We start from the raw sequence: 17677 nt of genomic DNA, 5'->3' as shown, positions 1-17677 counted from the left end.
AGAGGAAGAGCTTGTGGCTGCAGTAACAGCCTCAATCAGATCTGCAAGGGCGGTGAGGTGGCAGTAGTAGGGGCCCAAGAAACATTCCTGTTGTCATTGAGGGAGGCTGGGGGGTCTTTCCCCTCCCACCTTGTCCCCCCTTGATGGTGTTATCAGCAGACTCCTCAAGTCAATGGGCTCTGTCTCTAGCTGCCAGTTGAGGGTGCTCTTTGAAGTGCTTCTCTCCGTTAGCTGTGGAGATCTTTTGGTGGGGGGCCCAGGGCGATACTGTTTGCTCTAAATCCCTCCCAGAAATTACTCCGAAGGACCTAGTGGAGAGGAAGTTGTTACAGCCATGGAGTAAATTCCAGGTTCATCTCTCTCCACTCAGGAAACCAGCAGCACTTCTCAGACACAGTAATAGGCTGGGCCACATCACTCTGGCTGTGCTCCATGTCACAGAGAGACTAGGGCCAGGCTTAGACCCTGGGCATAAGATTTGAATTCAGAAATGACAGGATCCAGTAGTGAGGAAGTCGGAAGTGGTAGCAGGGAAGGAGCTGCAGTCTGTTGGCAGGTCATGGGGAAGTTAAGGAAGCTGGGGCTGTTGGAAGGATTGGTTGTGTCAACAAGATGATACATTCTTTACCTAAACCTAAAAATTGTTCGGTTCTGATGATGAGGTCATTTTGGCCAGTTATTTTACTTTGAACCAGTTTTTTATTCAGATGGATTGATGCTGCATGTGTCAGATAACAAAAGAGATTTATCCCACATACTTCTCGCACAGTGAGATAGTGATTTGGAGGAAATCTGCATTTACAATACATTGAGCCAAATTCATCAGTGGGAAATTTAAAAATTGTGATATGTTAAACAGAATTCTTATATCCTTCCAGTTTTAAAAGTGATCCTAACCACCAGATTTCTAGTTTTGTTGACTAACAGCATATGGATAAAGGCCAAATTTGGTCATTTATAAAATGCCTGATTTCTATAAATTAGGGCTCTAAAGTGATTTAAAAAATTAATCACGATTAATCTCAGGATTAAAAAAATAATTGCGATTAATCGTATGAAAATCGCTCTGTTAAACAATAATAGAATACCATTTATTTACATATTTTTGGATGTTTTCTACATTTTCAAATATATTGATTTCAATTACAACACAGAATACAAAGTGTACAGTGCACACTTTACATTTATTTTTGATGACAAATATTTGCACTGTAAAAAACATAATAAATAGTATTTTTCAATTCACCTAATACAAGTACTGTAGTGCAGTCTCTTTAGCATGAAAGTAGAACTTACAAATGTAGAATTATGTACAAAAAACCCTGCATTCAAAAATAAAACAATGTAAAACATTAGAGCCTACATGTCCACTCAGTCCTACTTCTTGTTCAGCCAATCGTTCAGATAAACAAGTTTGTTTACATTTTCAGAAGATAATGCTGCCTGCTTCTTGTTTACAATGCACCTGAAAGTGAGAACAGATGGTCACATGGCACTGTTGTAGCTGGCGTTGCAAGATATTTACAGGCCAAATGCACTAAAGACTCATATGTCCCTTCATGTTTCAACCACCATTCCAGAGGACATGCAACCATGCTGATGATGGGTTCTGCTCAATAATGATCCAAAAGTGTGCGGACCAACACAGGTTCATTTTCATCATCTGAGTCAGATGCCACCAGCAGAAGGTTGATTTTCTTTTTTGGTGGTTCGGGTTCTGTAGTTTCCACATCAGAGTGTTGCTCTTTTAAGATTTCTGAAAGCATACTCCACACCTCATCCCTCTAGATTTTGAATGGCTCTTCAGATTCTTAAATCTTGGGTTGAGTGCTGTAGCTGTCTTAAAAATTTCACATCAGTATCTTCTTTGCATTTTGACAAATTTGCAGTGAAAGTGTTCTTAAAACGAACAACATGTGCTGGGTCATCATTTGAGGCTGCTATAACATGAAATATATGGCAGAATGCAGGTAAAACAGCAGGGGACATACAATTCTCCCCCAAGGAGTTCAGTCACAAATTTAATTAATGCATGATTTTTTTAACGAGCATCATAAGCATGGAAGTATGTCCTCTGGAACAATGGCCGAAGCATGAAGAGGCATATGAATCTTTAGCGCATCTGGCACGTAAATATCTTGCAACGCTAGCTACAACAGTGCCATGCAAACACCTGTTCTCACTTTCAGGTGACATTGTAATTAAGAAGTGGGCGCAGTATCTCCCATAAATGTAAACAAACTTGTTTCTCTTAGCGAGTGGCTGAACAAGAAGTAGCACTGAGTGGACGTGTAGGCTCTAAAGTTTTACATTGGTTTGTTTTTGAGTGCAGTTATATAACAAAAAAACCTACATTTTTTAACTTGCACTTTCATGATAAAGAGATTGAACTCCAGTACTTGTATGATGTGAATTGAAAAATACTATTTCTTTTATCATTTTTACAGTGCAAAGATTTGTATAAAATAATATAAAGTTAGCACTGTACACTTTGTATTCTGTGTTGTAATTGAAATCAATATATTTGAAAATGTAGAAAAATTTCCAAAATATTTAATAGATTTCAATTGGTATTCTATTGCTTAACAGTGCAATTAATCACGATTAATTTTTTGAGTTAATCACATGAGTCAACTGCGATTAATTGACAGCCCTACCATAAATGCATATGGTTACAGTTACGGTATTCAAGAGCTACCTATATTAAAAGTAAAACACACATATACACACACCCACACCCACACACACATATATATATATATATATATATAGGCATTACATTCATATTTACTGTTTATTATCCCTTTGATAAAATAACCTACTGTCTTTGCCGTTGAGGGACTCACTGGAAAAGCAGTTGAGCAGACAGCATTGTATGTATTGTGGCATTCTTTAAAAACGCATAATATTACTTTCTGTGGCTTTCATTTTAGTACTGTTCCACTGACCAGGCTGCTGCAGGCACAGATGCAGAACATGTACAACAGTTCTATAATCTTCTGACTGCCTCCATTGACATATCCAGGGGCTGGGCGGAAAAAATTCCAGGATTTACTGATCTCCCAAAGGAAGATCAGACATTACTCATAGAATCAGCTTTTTTGGAGCTGTTTGTACTAAGACTCTCCATCAGGTAATTACTTGTGATTGAAAATAATCCCATATTAAATTGATGTGAAAAACTGTGAATTTCTACTTTTTTTTTTAAAGGATAAGTAGAGCGATAGCTTTACTTTTGTCATTTGTGAAAACAGCCAAAAAGAAACAGCAACAAAAGACACAAAATACTGTAAAAAGAAAAGGAGGACTTGTGGCACCTTAGAGGCTAACAAATTTATTTCAGCATAAGCTTTCGTGAGCTACAGCTTATGCTCAAATAAATTGGTTAGTCTCTAAAGTGCCACAAGTACTCTTTTTCTTTTTGCGGATACAGTCTAACACAGCTGCTACTCTGAAACCTGACAAAATACTGTGTTCAATTTGTGATACAAGTGAAGAAAAATAAGAAAATAATGTACAAAAATGGAATAATATTATTCTCACTAACGTGCTTCCATTTATTGGATTTACCAAGTCTTCTTTTCTCCTTTTAATCATAATTTGTCCTTGTTTACTTTCGAGTGAGGCTGTTTTGTACTTGCCTATATGACCTGTAGAAGAGCATTTGTAATGCAATGGTTTGGGGTTTTTTTTCCTTTCACAGAGATGTCTTGAAATTCTGTTTTGGAAGGGGATAAAGGGGCTTCAAAATCCTGTTCAGATTGTTTTTCTTCCTAATACCAAGTCATTTCATAGAGTGAGGTGCCATTTGTCAGCCTGGCACTAGTTAAGACATTGTACCTAAGATAGTTACAGGGAAATCCCAGGATGGAGTTTTGAGTTATGCCCCTGTTTCTTTAGGGCGAAGATGAACTATGTTTGATTGTTTATTTGTTTTTATCCGGGATTCTTTTTAGTGTTTAGTTGTAGTCTGACAAATACTGTGAATTTTTCACATAAGAGATTTTCTTCCTTGAGTATTACAGTATGTTCTGTGCGTTTGTGTACATTAGTTTATATATTTTCTATTGTTTTGTCTTCAACAATTTTTGAAATTTGAGAAATGTAAGGGAGGAAACACTAAGGATCACAGAATGAAAATAATCTCTGCTTTCTCCAAGTCATATTATTACTGTATTTCAAAGCATACACACTTTGTCTTCCTTAGGTTCAAACATACAGTATTTAATGTAAAATGTCTCTGCTGCTTGTGCCTTTGGCAGGACCAAAAAATCTTAACTAATTAGACAATCTACAACACATGCTACAGTCAACCTCAGGCTTATAACTCTCCAAAGTAAGCAATCATAGAAGCTTGTTTGTTGTAGTTTTGCCCACAGGAAGAAGCATATTGTCAAACATGAATGCCCACATATGCCCCGTAATAATATGTATTAGATATTAAATGATACACATTTCACTATTGTTTGTACATCTTTTTGTAAAATTATGTGTGTTTTATGATTTAAATTTTTTTTTCAAGATCTGATACTGCTGAAGATAAGTTTGTATTCTGCAATGGACTTGTGCTTCATAGACTTCAGTGCCTTCGTGGATTTGGGGAGTGGCTCGAGTCAATTAAAGACTTTTCATTAAATTTACAGAGCCTTAACCTTGATATCCCAGCCTTAGCATGTTTATCAGCTCTAAGTATGATTACAGGTAAGTGCTCTTTTGGTAACAGAAATCTTCAAATACTAGCACTGTATTGTTAGCATAGATCTGAGCACTTTCAGTCAATTTTACTATATTCCAGATAAGGTGAGCTTGATTTTTGAACATTTGTAATGGCGATATTGAAAGTCTGGCTGGCAATAGTGTACATTCACTCACTCACTCACTCACGGAAACACCTATTGAAATGGAATCCGAATGACTCCCTCTTTCTCCAGGGTTTTATGTTTTCTTGGAATATTCTTTAAAAAGGTGAAATACATCTCAAGCCATATAGCACTGGGGGCAGGGGGATGCAATAGGAATTTTTCTGCATAGTGTTAGTGAATAATTTGTGTATACATAAGACCATTTCAGCCCCTCTGCTGCATGGGGCAAAGGGGATGAAACTAGTACAAATGCCTACCACATCTGGCTAGTAAGCACAGAATGGGGGCATTGTAACCTGGAAAGCATAATTTCTCTACAGAAGAAGCCCTTCCATTTAAACGTTGTGGACTTGAGGCTTTGTGTGATTTGGGGGGCACAGCTGGCTGAAGTGGAGTGAGCTGGGGGCAGATGTCCCTGACAATCTTGTAGAAATACAGCAGGAGTTAGTGTTACTCAGAGCGGCATTCACTTCCGGTCTTTTCTGTTTAACCCCTCTCAGAGAGGACGATAATGTACAGATGCAGCTGGGTCTTCAGTGGTGATACAGTGCCTCGTTGTACCATGGCTCTAAGGTGGAGAGGGGCTGAATCTTTACAAAGATGCCCTGAGATCCACAGAAATGGAAATGGATTTCCTCACAGATCTCAGGGCATCTACAAAGTTGTAAGTTCTACTCCCAGTCCCCTGCAAGTAGCATCATTCTTTCACCCTGGATGCGATGATTCTCTGGAGACCTGAGGTGAAATCCTGGCTGCATTGAAGTCAAGGGCAAAATTCCCATTGTCTTCAATGATACCAGGATTTCATCTTAAGAGTTTCTAGGGTACTTTTCCCTCCTGCAGTTGGGGATGATTTAATACATACTAGTTTTAGCTTCAATACTGGTTTCCTATGAAAAGTATTTCCTTATTTTTAAAATCAATTTGTACTCATTTCACCATGATCAAGAGAGGTACAATAAGTGCCAGATTCTGATCTCATTTACACCATGTGTACATGCAGAATAACTCAGTCGGGTTACTTTGCTTTACACTCATGTAAGAACCAGGCCCAAAATGAGTGAATTGTTACAGCAAGAAGAAAATGTCCTTGACTTTTTTTTCTCCTTTTACCTAACTATGAGACCTGTTCCTAATTATTTTCTTGGAGATTTAGGGGATTTAGTTAAAGGAATAAAACCTAATGCAAGCATTCTGTGAACATGTGATATGTTCTTCCTCATATACCTGAACACTGTTTTAGCATCATGGTGCTTGCTCATTCACACCCTGTTCAGTTGCCCTTACATAAACAAGTAAAGATTGTCCTGTGGGTGAGTTGGATGCACATAAAACGTTTAATGACAATAACTTTTAATACATTCCCATGTTTCTTGCGGTTTCCAGTGATAAAAGCCCTTTTGGTGTAGAGATATTTGCTGTGTTTTGTTAGTCTTCTCAAAACCTCCAGACAAATGAAAGTAATCATTTCCTCTAAATATGAAGAAATAACATTTCTCTCCCTACCAATGTTGTGTGTCTGTATTTGTCAAACATTGATATTCTTTTTCCCTATATTTGTAATGGAGCTTGAAGTTGATCTAAATTTTTGTTTATTCCTTTGTCTGATGATGTTGGCATATCTCCATTAATATGTTTTTTAAGAATTTACTATAAAATGATGAGTGGTATAGAAAGCCCTGAGAGAGAGAGAGAGAGGTGATTGCAGTAGAAGGAACAGCACAAAATACTGTTTGAGCTGCTTATCTTTATTCTTATTATTTCTCAACGATAGCAGAATGGGGAAATGGTTATAATCTGGAGAATGTTCTGGTTTAATACTCCTTGTTGTGGGATTTGTTCATGGAGAATCACTTCCTGGCTTTCCCCGACAGCCTGAGTATGCCACTGCACAGACTTGTCTCAGGCAGCACCAGCCTCAGAAACAGTCCCTGCACCATGTCTCGAAGTAAACAGAAGGGCTTCTGAGAGTGCTGCTCTGCTTGTTCTGCCTGACCTCAGGAGTGCTCTTCATGAATCAAACAAAGAGGCCAGTGCTCTCAGGAGGGGGTGGGGGGAAGTGGTATGGTTGTCAGTGGGATGCTGGGAGCAGGAGAGAGGAAGGGAAGTAGTTGGAGGGTGTTTGAGAGAACTAACTCCTCTCTCCTGTGGAGGGGCAAGGAAAGAGGACAGTAAAAGCCAGTACTGGGGCTAAATGAGGTTTTCGTTCTCCCTCCCCATCCCCAATCCCTGTGCTCCCAGTGGTCAAGTCCTCCCCCGCCCCCCAAATCCCACTGAATGCCATTCTCCTTTCTCAACTGCCCAGCCCAGCCCCTCTGCTTTTACTCTTCTGTGCTGCTGAACCGTGCCTTCCCCACAGTAAAATTAACCTGGACCATTTCACTCTCCCAAAGCCAGACAATCCTCTCACCCCCACATCCTGCAGTGATATACCAGCAACCCCTTCACACCAGGCTGTCAAATCCTGTAGCTGCTCCCCCTGGCCTCACTGCACGGAAACAGCATCACACATTCCTGTAGCCCGGCTGAGAGAGCATGCATTCAGTGGAACTGAACGAATGGACTGCAGCTGCTCCTCACAGCCACTGGGGAACGCTCAAGCTCCTGCTCTGCAGGCAGCCTCTCTGCTCCTCCCCTGCTGGATTTTGGGGAAGAGCAGCCAGCAGCAGCAGCATGCGTAAAAGGGGAGGGGAGTGGACCAGTGCTGTCCTCAGAAATCTCAACATAGTATCCAGCTACCCTCACTTAACTTCAAACTACCTCCTCAGTTACCCTCCAGACATCCAGCACCCACCCATCCCAGCACTCCCAGACGCCCTACAGTACCCAACCTACCCCAACCACCCCAACATCTTCCAGACATGCATCCATCTACCCAGTATCTCTCGACACCCTCCAGTAACTGTGTGAGAATCCGCCGCCATTCTTCTACCTATCCCAGCCAACCCACTCTCAGCTGACAACTTTTGTGCCGCTCCATGTCCTACTCCCTTCCTCCAATCTCCTCCCCCTGCCCCAGTGTGGGTGAAAGCATATTGACAAGATGGAACTTATGGTTATAGGCAAATTATTTACAAATGTGTAAATTGACTCATTAAATAATTTGTGTAATGTCACACTAGGACTACACACAATTTGAAGGGTGTTGTAAATATATTGTCAATATTAAGTACAGAGATAAATTGAAAGGTATACAGCAGCATGAAATATACAGAAAAAGACTAAAAAGACAGACGTTTTTAATGAATTAAATAGGCACATTATGTTATTAATGTAAAAGTCCATACATGTGTTTTTTTCTGTTTATTTGATGTTCTGGGCTTTGACGCAGAATATAAGACAGTGTGCTGCAGACTCAATAGGTCCCTTATGACAGGTCATAAGGTTATAGTATTAGCCTTCACCTAGATTAGAAGAACTGACATCTGGTCTGATGAAGGTGGGTCGCAAACAGTTAACTCAAAACTCCACAATACCATAGTAGGCCTTTTTTATTTAAGGTGCTCCTCTAGGATCTTCCTCTCTCTGTCTCTGTTCTCCTTTTTACTTCCTTCAGTTAGTTAGGCAGGGCTAGACACATCTTCCTCCAGAGCATGTCAACACTGCTTTGAGCATCAGCCAGAAGAGAGTAATTAGAAAACAGTGCAAGACGCTCTTCCCACATCCCCATGAGAGCAAGAAATGAGTTCTATGCTGTTCTGGTTTTTTGGATCACTTTCGCTAGAGATTTTGAAATGTGGGATCCAAAGGTCTGAAGAACCAGAAGATGCTTAAGTAGAACAGTGCCAACATGGAAAGCACAGAGGCAGTGAAGCCCGGAATTTCTTTCAATTTTGGAAGAGGAAGAGCTTGTAAAAAGGGAAGAGGAAATCAAATAATTATACTGAAACTGGGAGAGACCCTAATTTTCAATATAATTGGCTAGGAGGCCCTTTTTGAATCTGGGACATAGACTGTTGTTGTTGCAACCAGGATATTAATACATCTCTGGTGGATAGGAATTAATTAAACAAGACCCAGATTGACTTTAATACAGAGCCTAAAAACTCCTTGTATATTTGCAGAGGGTGGTGTTTTCTAGAGAGGTAGGCCTGCGTCACTGGATTGGTCCTATCCTGCTATACTCCACCACTGTCCGGAGTGGGGGAGGGCAGGCAAGCTAAGCCTGGAACTTTGCTCTGGTCTTTCATTTTCTTCCTGCAGAAGTGTGACCTTCAGCAGATTTATCGCCAGGAATCACATAGAGATCTCCTGGGGTGAAATGTAGGGAAAGCAGAAGGGTGTGAAAAACTGTCTGTGTTCAAATTTCTCAGGATTAACTCCTGACTTTGCAGAGGTCTAGATGCCAAGTTTCTGAAAGACTCCTGATGATGAGTCATTTTATTCAGGTTTATGGAGGGAACACCCACCATGAGATACCATTTTTGTTGCAAAAGTGGGTGACAGGCCAATTAACCAGGGAGAGATTAACAAGGCAGAAAAATCCTACTTTTCACCTGCCCTGCACCTGCTTCACTGCTACTGTAAGGAGGTCTGTGTAAAACAGTATTTGTGCACCTCCTCCGTTATTTAGTGAAAACCTCTTTTTTGGCTAGCTGTCCTTCTTAGGGCAAATCCTGCCCTCGTTATTCACATGTGCACTGCCGCTGAAGAGAACGGGCCTAATTGAGATCCAGCGGCAACGGTTACAACTCCATTGACTTCAGTGTAGTTGCACTTGCTTATACCAAAGGCCTGCTCCTGCTCCCATTGGAGTCAGTGACAGCATGGTAGGCTCCAGGTCTTAATCTGACCCAGTGGGAGGACGCACATGGATAAAACAAGCAAGATTTGTCTCCTTCTACTTAGAGTCACTTGGATGCTACCAGAAAAGCACTTTCCAGTGACTTCAGAGATGTGATAAACTAATAGATCAAAAAGAAAAGGAGTACTTGTGGTACCTTAGAGACTAACAAATTTATTTGAGCATAAGCTTTCATGAGTTACAGCTCACTTCATTGGATGCATTCAGTGGAAAATACAGTGGGGAGATTTATATACATAGAGAACATGAAACAATGGGTGTTACCATACATACTGTAACGAGAGTGATCACTTAAGGTGAGCTATTACCAGCAGGAGGGCGGAGGGGAATAAACATGGGGAAATAGTTTTACTTTGTGTAATGACCCATCCACTCCCAGTCTCTATTCAAGCCTAAGTTAATTGTATCCAGTTTGCAAATTAATTCCAATTCAGCAGTCTCTCCTTGGAGTCTGTTTTTGAAGTTTTTTTGTTGAAGAATTGCAACTTTTAGGTCTATAATCGAGGAACCAAAGAGATTGAAGTGTTCTCCGACTGGTTTTTGAATGTTATAATTCTTGACATCTGATTTGTGTCCATTTATTCTTTTACGTAGAGACTGTCCAGTTTGACCAATATACATGGCAGAGGGGCATTGCTGGCACATGATGGCATATATCACATTGATAGATGTGCAAGTGAACGAGCCTCTGATAGTGTGGCTGATGTGATTAGGCCCTATGATGGTGTCCCCTGAATAGATATGTGGACACAGTTGGCAACGGGCTTTGTTGCAAGGATAGGTTCCTGGGTTAGTGGTTTTGTTGTGTGGTGTGTGGTTGCTGGTGAGCATCTGCTTCAGGTTTGGGGGCTGTCTGTAAGCAAGGACTGGCCTGTCTCCCAAGATCTGTGAGAGTGATGGGTCATCCTTCAGGATAGGTTGTAGATCCTTGATGATGCGTTGGAGAGGTTTTAGTTGGGGGCTGAGGGTGATGGCTAGTGGCGTTCTGTTATTTTCTTTGTTGGGCCTGTCCTGTAGTAGGTGACTTCTGGGTACTCTTCTGGCTCTGTCAATCTGTTTCTTCACTTCAGCAGGTGGGTATTGTAGTTGTAAGAATGCTTCATAGAGATCTTGTAGGTGTTTGCCTCTGTCTGAGGGGTTGGCAAATGCGGTTGTATCGTAGAGCTTGGCTGTAGACAATGGATTGTGTGGTGTGGTCTGGATGAAAGCTGGAGGCATGTAGGTAGGAATAGTGGTCAGTAGGTTTCTGGTATAGGATGGTGTTTATGTGACCATTGCTTATTAGCACCATGGTGTCCAGGAAGCGGATCTCTTGTGTGGACTGGTCCAGGCTGAGGTTGATGGTGGGATGGAAATTGTTGAAATCATGGTGGAATTCCTCAAGGGCTTCTTTTCCATGGGTCCAGATGATGAAGATGTCATCAATGTAGCGCAAGTAGAGTAGGGGCATTAGGGGACGAGAGCTGAGGAAGCGTTGTTCTAAGTCAGCCATAAAAACATTGGCATACTGTGAGGCCATGCGGGTACCCATAGCAGTGCCGCTGATTTGAAGGTATACATTGTCCCCAAATGTGAAATAGTTATGGGTGAGGACAAAGTCACAAAGTTCAGCCACCAGGTTTGCTGTGACATTACCGGGGATACTGTTCTTGATGGCTTGTAGTCCATCTTTGTGTGGAATGTTGGTGTAGAGGGCTTCTACATCCATCAGGGCCAGGATGCTGTTTTCAGGAAGATCACCGATGGATTGTAGTTTCCTTAGAAAGTCAGTGGTGTCTTGAAGATAGCTGAGAGTGCTGATAGCGTAGGACCGGAGGAGGGAGTCTACTTAGCCAGACAATCCTGCTGTCAGGGTGCCAATGCCTGAGATGATGGGGTGTCCAGGATTTCCAGGTTTATGGATCTTGGGTAGCAGATAGAATACCCCTGGTTGGGATTCCAAGGGTGTGTCTGTGCGGATTTGTTCTTGTGCTTTTTCAGGGAGTTTCTTGAGCAAATGGTGTAGTTTCTTTTGGTAACCCTCAATGGGATCAGAGGTTAATGGCTTGTAGAAAGTGGTGTTGAAGAGCTGCCGAGCAGCCTCTTGTTCATATTCCAATGTCCTAATTTAGATTAAAAGATTTAGAGATTTGGGAAATAAATTGCCTGTGGCCTAGATCTTCAAAGAGATGTTGGGGCCTAAATACCTTTAAGGATCTGGCCCTATGTGCTTAAGTGCAGTAGTTGATTTTCCAAACTCTGCAGCAATGCACAAAGTAATGGGATAGGTTTACAGCATCTCCACTATACTACACAGTTATTTATTTTTAAAGTCAGCCTGTGGATCTGTTTAAGTATACCAGCACTCTGGACCTATAAATATGTCTTCACTACATTGCTAAAATACAACCTTAACGCAGATTAAAGGGTGGGAACACTTCAAAGGTTTAAAGATTAATTTAACGTTTCACAGAATTCCCTAGAAGACTTGGGCCAAAAAATCCGCACAGATTTTTCAACTTTCATAAAATATTTAGTCACTGTGTTCTTTAAATGGCAGTATCCGTCTAAGTATTTACTGTAGGTGACCTGTACAGTCAGGCTTACATAATTACATTATATACAATTTACTGGAAATGTATTAAATATTCAGTGACTCTTGTGTTTGAATGTAAACAAGTCACTTCAAATATCTCGGTTTTGAAATTCCTTGAAGGTGAAGATGTTTGAGCAGCTACTACTAGCTAGATGAGTATTTTTCATGTATTTGTTACATAGCACGCCAGATTGATGGCAAACGGTAGAGTATGTTAGCTTCGGGCCAAAGATTTACACATGTGGGGCCTGATTCTGATCTCACACCAGTATAACTCAGGAGTTAGCTCCATTGAAGTCAATGGAGTTACACAAGTGTCAAACTGGGAAAAATGAGAGGATGATCAGACCCATACACTTCTGTCTACTTTTATTGCAGTTGCCTCCATTTTAATTAGTTTATCAAAAACATATATCCCGAACAGTCACTACAGAGAGGAATTCAGGAGCACGGTCCCCCACTACACATGTACATATACATGCATGCCTGAGAAGAGTGAGGTGTCCACCAGTGCCCCTACACTTTCATTATTCCTAGTTTTGGGGGCAAAGAAGAATGTGCTCCCTGCATTGGTTCCACTTTTTAGGGAGATGACCAGAAGAAAGTGCCTCCTGCCAGATCCTTCCTTCCCATGGACAATGGAAAAGAGGGGAAGAAAGACTGGGAGAATGGAGCATAATCTTGGCATAAGGATGGGGAGGGGGCCCTACAGATAATTGGGAGTGCATTGAGTATAAATCTTTCACAACTCCCCACTTCTTCGCCTCCCACCGTTCTCCCACCATATTTCCTTGATTGGTTGCAGGCCTAACTATCTACGGTATACTATGTTTGCTAGTTAATTTAATCTGTTTTTTCTTGCTTCTCCCTGGCAATTATAATTGTATTTAAAACAGAATTTAAAACAGAAAGAAAGATGATAACGTTGCTTGTGAAGCAAATTCTTATGTTTCTGCACATTTGAAATTCAAAGACAAATTAAAATGCAACAGTTATTTGAGATTATTGTTCAGAAACATGTTACATTCATTCATTCATCCAGTAAGTATTGACGGTAAACAATGATGCAAAGCTTTCTTTTCGTATATGTCTGCTAAGAGACTGTTTTTAATGAATCACAAATATGAAGCTTCCTCCTCAAGCTTAATGAAGTGAGGATGTGTAACTTCACTGCAGCATTTTAACAGAACATAAATAGGGCAGGGTGCGGGGAAAACACCTTAGCTAGAAGCCATTGGTTTGGTTTTAGGAATTTCAGAAGTTTTTCATGATGGGTAACACAGTAGCTCTTTTACTTTATGCATTGCTTGCTCGAAGGTGGAAATAGTTGACTTCCAGAGTTCTTTTATCTCAGACTTTTTAGTGATAGATAAAAGCTGTAGATTATCAAAATAAAAAAGAATGGTTGAGGTGCCTTTGGTTTCTTGCAAGAGTGTCTGTAAATTCCTAGTGGAATTCCAGGCCTAGTGCTGATGGAGCTGGCAGTGGATATTGATCTCCACTTGAATTCACTGAATAAATAATGGTTGCCATAGTTATTGAGCATTCACAACTGGTAGGGAGGCAAGGAAATCTCCAAAACACCTCCTGTGATCATTTTGCCATAAAATTGTCCAATTAACTTATGCTTTATATAATTTAAAATGTAGGTAACTATGTAGATAGCTCAGGTTTCTTATATTAATTATAATTTAAATTATAGTTGAAAGCCACCATTAAATATTTTGGTTGCTAACAAGAAAGGGCAATTATTATATCTTCTTATTACATGAAACAAGGTCAGTCAATATTATATGGCATCACTATTCTAATATATTATTATATACTTTTAAAAGGTCTTCGTTTTGTCTTTTACAGTATTACCTAGTTATAGGTTGATTACCCTAGAGTAAGGAGCAGATTTATTCTCATAATGACATTGATTTGGCTGTTCTCTTGCCATCCTTTTGCAGAACGACATGGATTAAAAGAACCAAAGAAAGTGGAAGAGCTATGCAACAAGATCACTAGCAGCTTAAAAGATCACTTAGCTTTCAGCTGCCAAAACAAAGGACAGCCACTTGAGTCTGCAGAGCCTAAGGTACTGGGTGTTCTTGCTGACTTGCGTTCGCTCTGCACACTGGGACTGCAGCGCATCTTTTACCTGAAACTGGAAGATTTGGTGCCACCCCCTTCCATTATTGACAAGTTGTTTCTGGATACCCTACCTTTCTGAGTCTCAAATTACCCTCATGAAAGTCTAATGCCCACCAGAGCAGGCAAATGGATTGTGACTTACTGCTAACATTTCTGCGCTTACATAACAGAAAAGCAACTCCAGCCCTAAAATGAGGACTTTTCAGGCGCTTTTTCCTTACAAACTAAGGCCTAAAATTTAACGGCTTACTATCTGGGGGTTGTGTTCTTGTTTTTGTTTATTTTTTGTGTGATTTGGGTTTTTTTACAAATTGCTAATAAGGCACTTTTGGACAATGCTATCTCAGCAGTAAAAGGTTAACAAGACTGTTTTAAATCTATTGTGTAACACCTCGTCATATATGGGGAATACAAATGTAGAAGCTGTGTTTGAAAACAAGAACAACAAATAGTTGTTTGCCAGGGTAGTATGTGTTTTGTGATGATACCTTTAGCATACTTCCTGTATCAAGGGCACACATCTTGGCACAAACTAAACAAAAGTTCACTTTTTTTAACAAAGTACATTCAACTGAATATTTCGTATAAATCAGATATAGCAAAATGACAATGGCTGTTAGCTCCCATGTTCAAGTGCAATTTTTTAAAGTGCTGTCTTACTAAGTCTTGTTTATTAACTAATTTATTTTACTATGAAAATAAAATCGAAGAAATCAAGTGAGAAGATTACATGCACTAACTTACACGACAAAGTTTCCCAAACTTGAATCCATGTAGTGTGACTTACTGACAAATGTATGTGGAAGACACAGGGACAATTTGTGGTTCAGCTGAGCACTTGTTCCTTAGATAAGGAAGTAAAAGTAAGTAGTGATTGGAACGCACAGGGTCAGCATCAGGGATAGTTAAGTTTTAGATTTAATCTAGGTAACAAGTTAGTAAACAGACACAAGACGGTTCTGAAGAACAAGCAAGTCTTGTAAAATAGTCTGAATGTAAGAGCTAGGAAGGCTATAGTGGGCTGCATTTAAACATTCCGTGTTCGTACTCCTTTTTTGTATGTTTATATTGTTGATGCCATATTAATATGAAATAATTTGTTGCATAGTGTCTTTATTTGTATAAACGTTTGTATGCATGGTATATTGTAATGGCTTTGCCTGTATTTATTGCAATGACTGCCAGCTCATGGGAGCCGTGTTACACAAAGTAACTAAATGGGGTGTTCACACTGACTCAGATACACCAGTTAGAGAACTATATATATATACATACATACATATATATATATATATGCATATACATATACATACATACATATATGTGTGTGTGTGTGTGTGTGTGTGTATATGTGTGTGTGTCTTTTTATTAACCATTTGTATATAAAATATCTGTCACTTCACAAGCAAAATTATTTTACAGTTTATTTGCAGTGACTTTTAAGGCAGTACTGTTTAGCACTTTGATATTAAAATCTTTCTCATGTTTTGCTAAATTCAAATAATATTTAAAGATTTTAGTTCTAAAAAACTTTATATGCACTGTATTAAGTCAAAATTTTGTTGGTCATTTTGCTAAGAAAATTTTTTTGAATGTCAACCTGATGTCACTGTATCTTTTGTTAGCTTTAAACGTTCTAGCTTTTTGTCCTTTTTTAAACTATGCTGTTTATATGGAAATTAAATTATACTATCAAAGAGATGCCAAATGAATTGCCTAATTGCTGCAACAGATAACCCAGATATCAAGTCATTGTATTCTTTTCAAGTAGTCATCTGGTATTTTATCACTTATTATGTTTGGATGTGCTTTTATGAAAATTATTCTTATATCAAGATTTCTAGTAGTATCAATAGGAAAACAGACTTCTGATCATTATAGTCAAGATTTCCAGTTTACCTGAATATTTGGAAACGTTTTGCTTTTAGTATTGACTTGTAAGCTTATGTGCAAACATAATAGTATAATTAAATATCAGAGAAGCTAACATTTCTTGTAGGTTGGTGTCAGATGCCTGATCTGCAAGACAAATGTATTTTGACCTGAATTTGAAATTTTGTATATAATTTGTATATACAAACACGCGCACACACACTAGACATCCAAAAGTGTGTTTACTTCTGTCCCTTTGTGTAAAACAAAAGGCCTAAACACCTCTGAGGATCTGGGCCAAGGTCCCTTGAGAAATCATCTTTATTTCAGGACAATCCTGAAAGCTGCTGAGCACCCTCAGTTCCATGCTGAGGACTTTCAGTGCTTCATAGGACTGGGCCCTTGAAAAGTACTTTCACACAAATCAGCATAATTTTTGTTGGAACAAGATACGTTTAATAGGAAGCATGGTTTTGATGGTAGCAGTTCCAGGGCCCTGTGTTAGACTTCAAGTCGCCAATGTGCTTCAGTTTTCCATAGCCGTTCTTTACTGTGATACTCTCCAACATCATGTAATCTGTGGAATATCCTTCACATTTATTTAAATTCACCGAATGGATGTGTGCAGTATGATCTGTGATGGATCATGAGAGCAAAAGAAAGAATTAAAGAAGATTAGCCTGCTACTTTTATTCAAGTTCTCTCAGTGTGAACATGCCTTTTTGCAGGCTGAATTCAGGAATATATCAGCTGTTAAAGGAGAGTGCCTTGCTTTTATTTCAGACAACAGAGTATTTCAAAAGTTTCTCTGCTCTTCTAACAGCAGTGTGGGGTTTTTGGTTTTTTTGTTAAGCTGTGGGTTGAAAGAAATGCTCTTGTACATATACAATGTAAATTAAAAACGATTAAATTGAATAACATTTTTTCAGAGGTCCCCCCCCGGTGTGTTTAATAAATATGCTTAATTCTGATGTGAATTTTTTATCGTTTGTAAAACCGCAAAAGTGTGTCTACTTGAGGCTTAAAAGTGGAAGCAAGCTTAAGAACACTGAAAATTGAATGGCTACACGTTGCATTAAAATATCTTTAAAAAAAAACACCTTAAAGCAAAACGAGCCGGTATTGCCAACCCCAGATGTTCAAAAATCGTGTGTCAGATGCACCAAAAATCATGAGATTGGCTTTAAAATCATTAGATTATGTAAAAATAATGGATTTCTATTTGCCTTCTGCTTTTTAAGCCTTTAGGATGCACTGGGGTCATATTTCGAAGCTTCCTCCACAGCTTCCTCCACAGAAATCATCACATCTCCACTTGACTCCAGGAGCTGGGACTTTAAGGACAACAACAATTACCATGAGACTCATGATGAAATCATGAGAGCTGGCATCACTGCGGGTTAGTTACAAAATCTTAGCTAGATTTTG

At 39.5% G+C, this 17677-nt stretch overlaps 1 protein-coding gene across 2 annotated transcripts in view; it reads left to right on the top strand.

Moving 5' to 3' along the window:
- Nucleotides 1-17220, top strand: part of NR4A3 (nuclear receptor subfamily 4 group A member 3) — a 33813-nt gene extending 16593 nt beyond the window's left edge. For both annotated transcript variants that reach the window (XM_007061819.4, XM_037889845.2), the window contains exons 6-8: nt 2934-3133; nt 4523-4701; nt 14194-17220. In XM_007061819.4, coding sequence (XP_007061881.1) covers nt 2934-3133; nt 4523-4701; nt 14194-14456 — 642 coding nt within the window. In that variant the 3' untranslated portion in view covers nt 14457-17220. The remainder of the gene's footprint in view (nt 1-2933; nt 3134-4522; nt 4702-14193) is intronic.
- The last annotated feature ends 457 nt before the right edge of the window (nt 17221-17677 follow it).

This window comes from Chelonia mydas, chromosome 2 (genome assembly GCF_015237465.2).
Source record: "Chelonia mydas isolate rCheMyd1 chromosome 2, rCheMyd1.pri.v2, whole genome shotgun sequence".
NCBI lineage: Eukaryota > Metazoa > Chordata > Testudines > Cheloniidae > Chelonia > Chelonia mydas.
The sequence above is the reverse complement of the archived record's forward strand: the minus strand, read 5'-3'. Positions and strand labels throughout refer to the sequence as shown.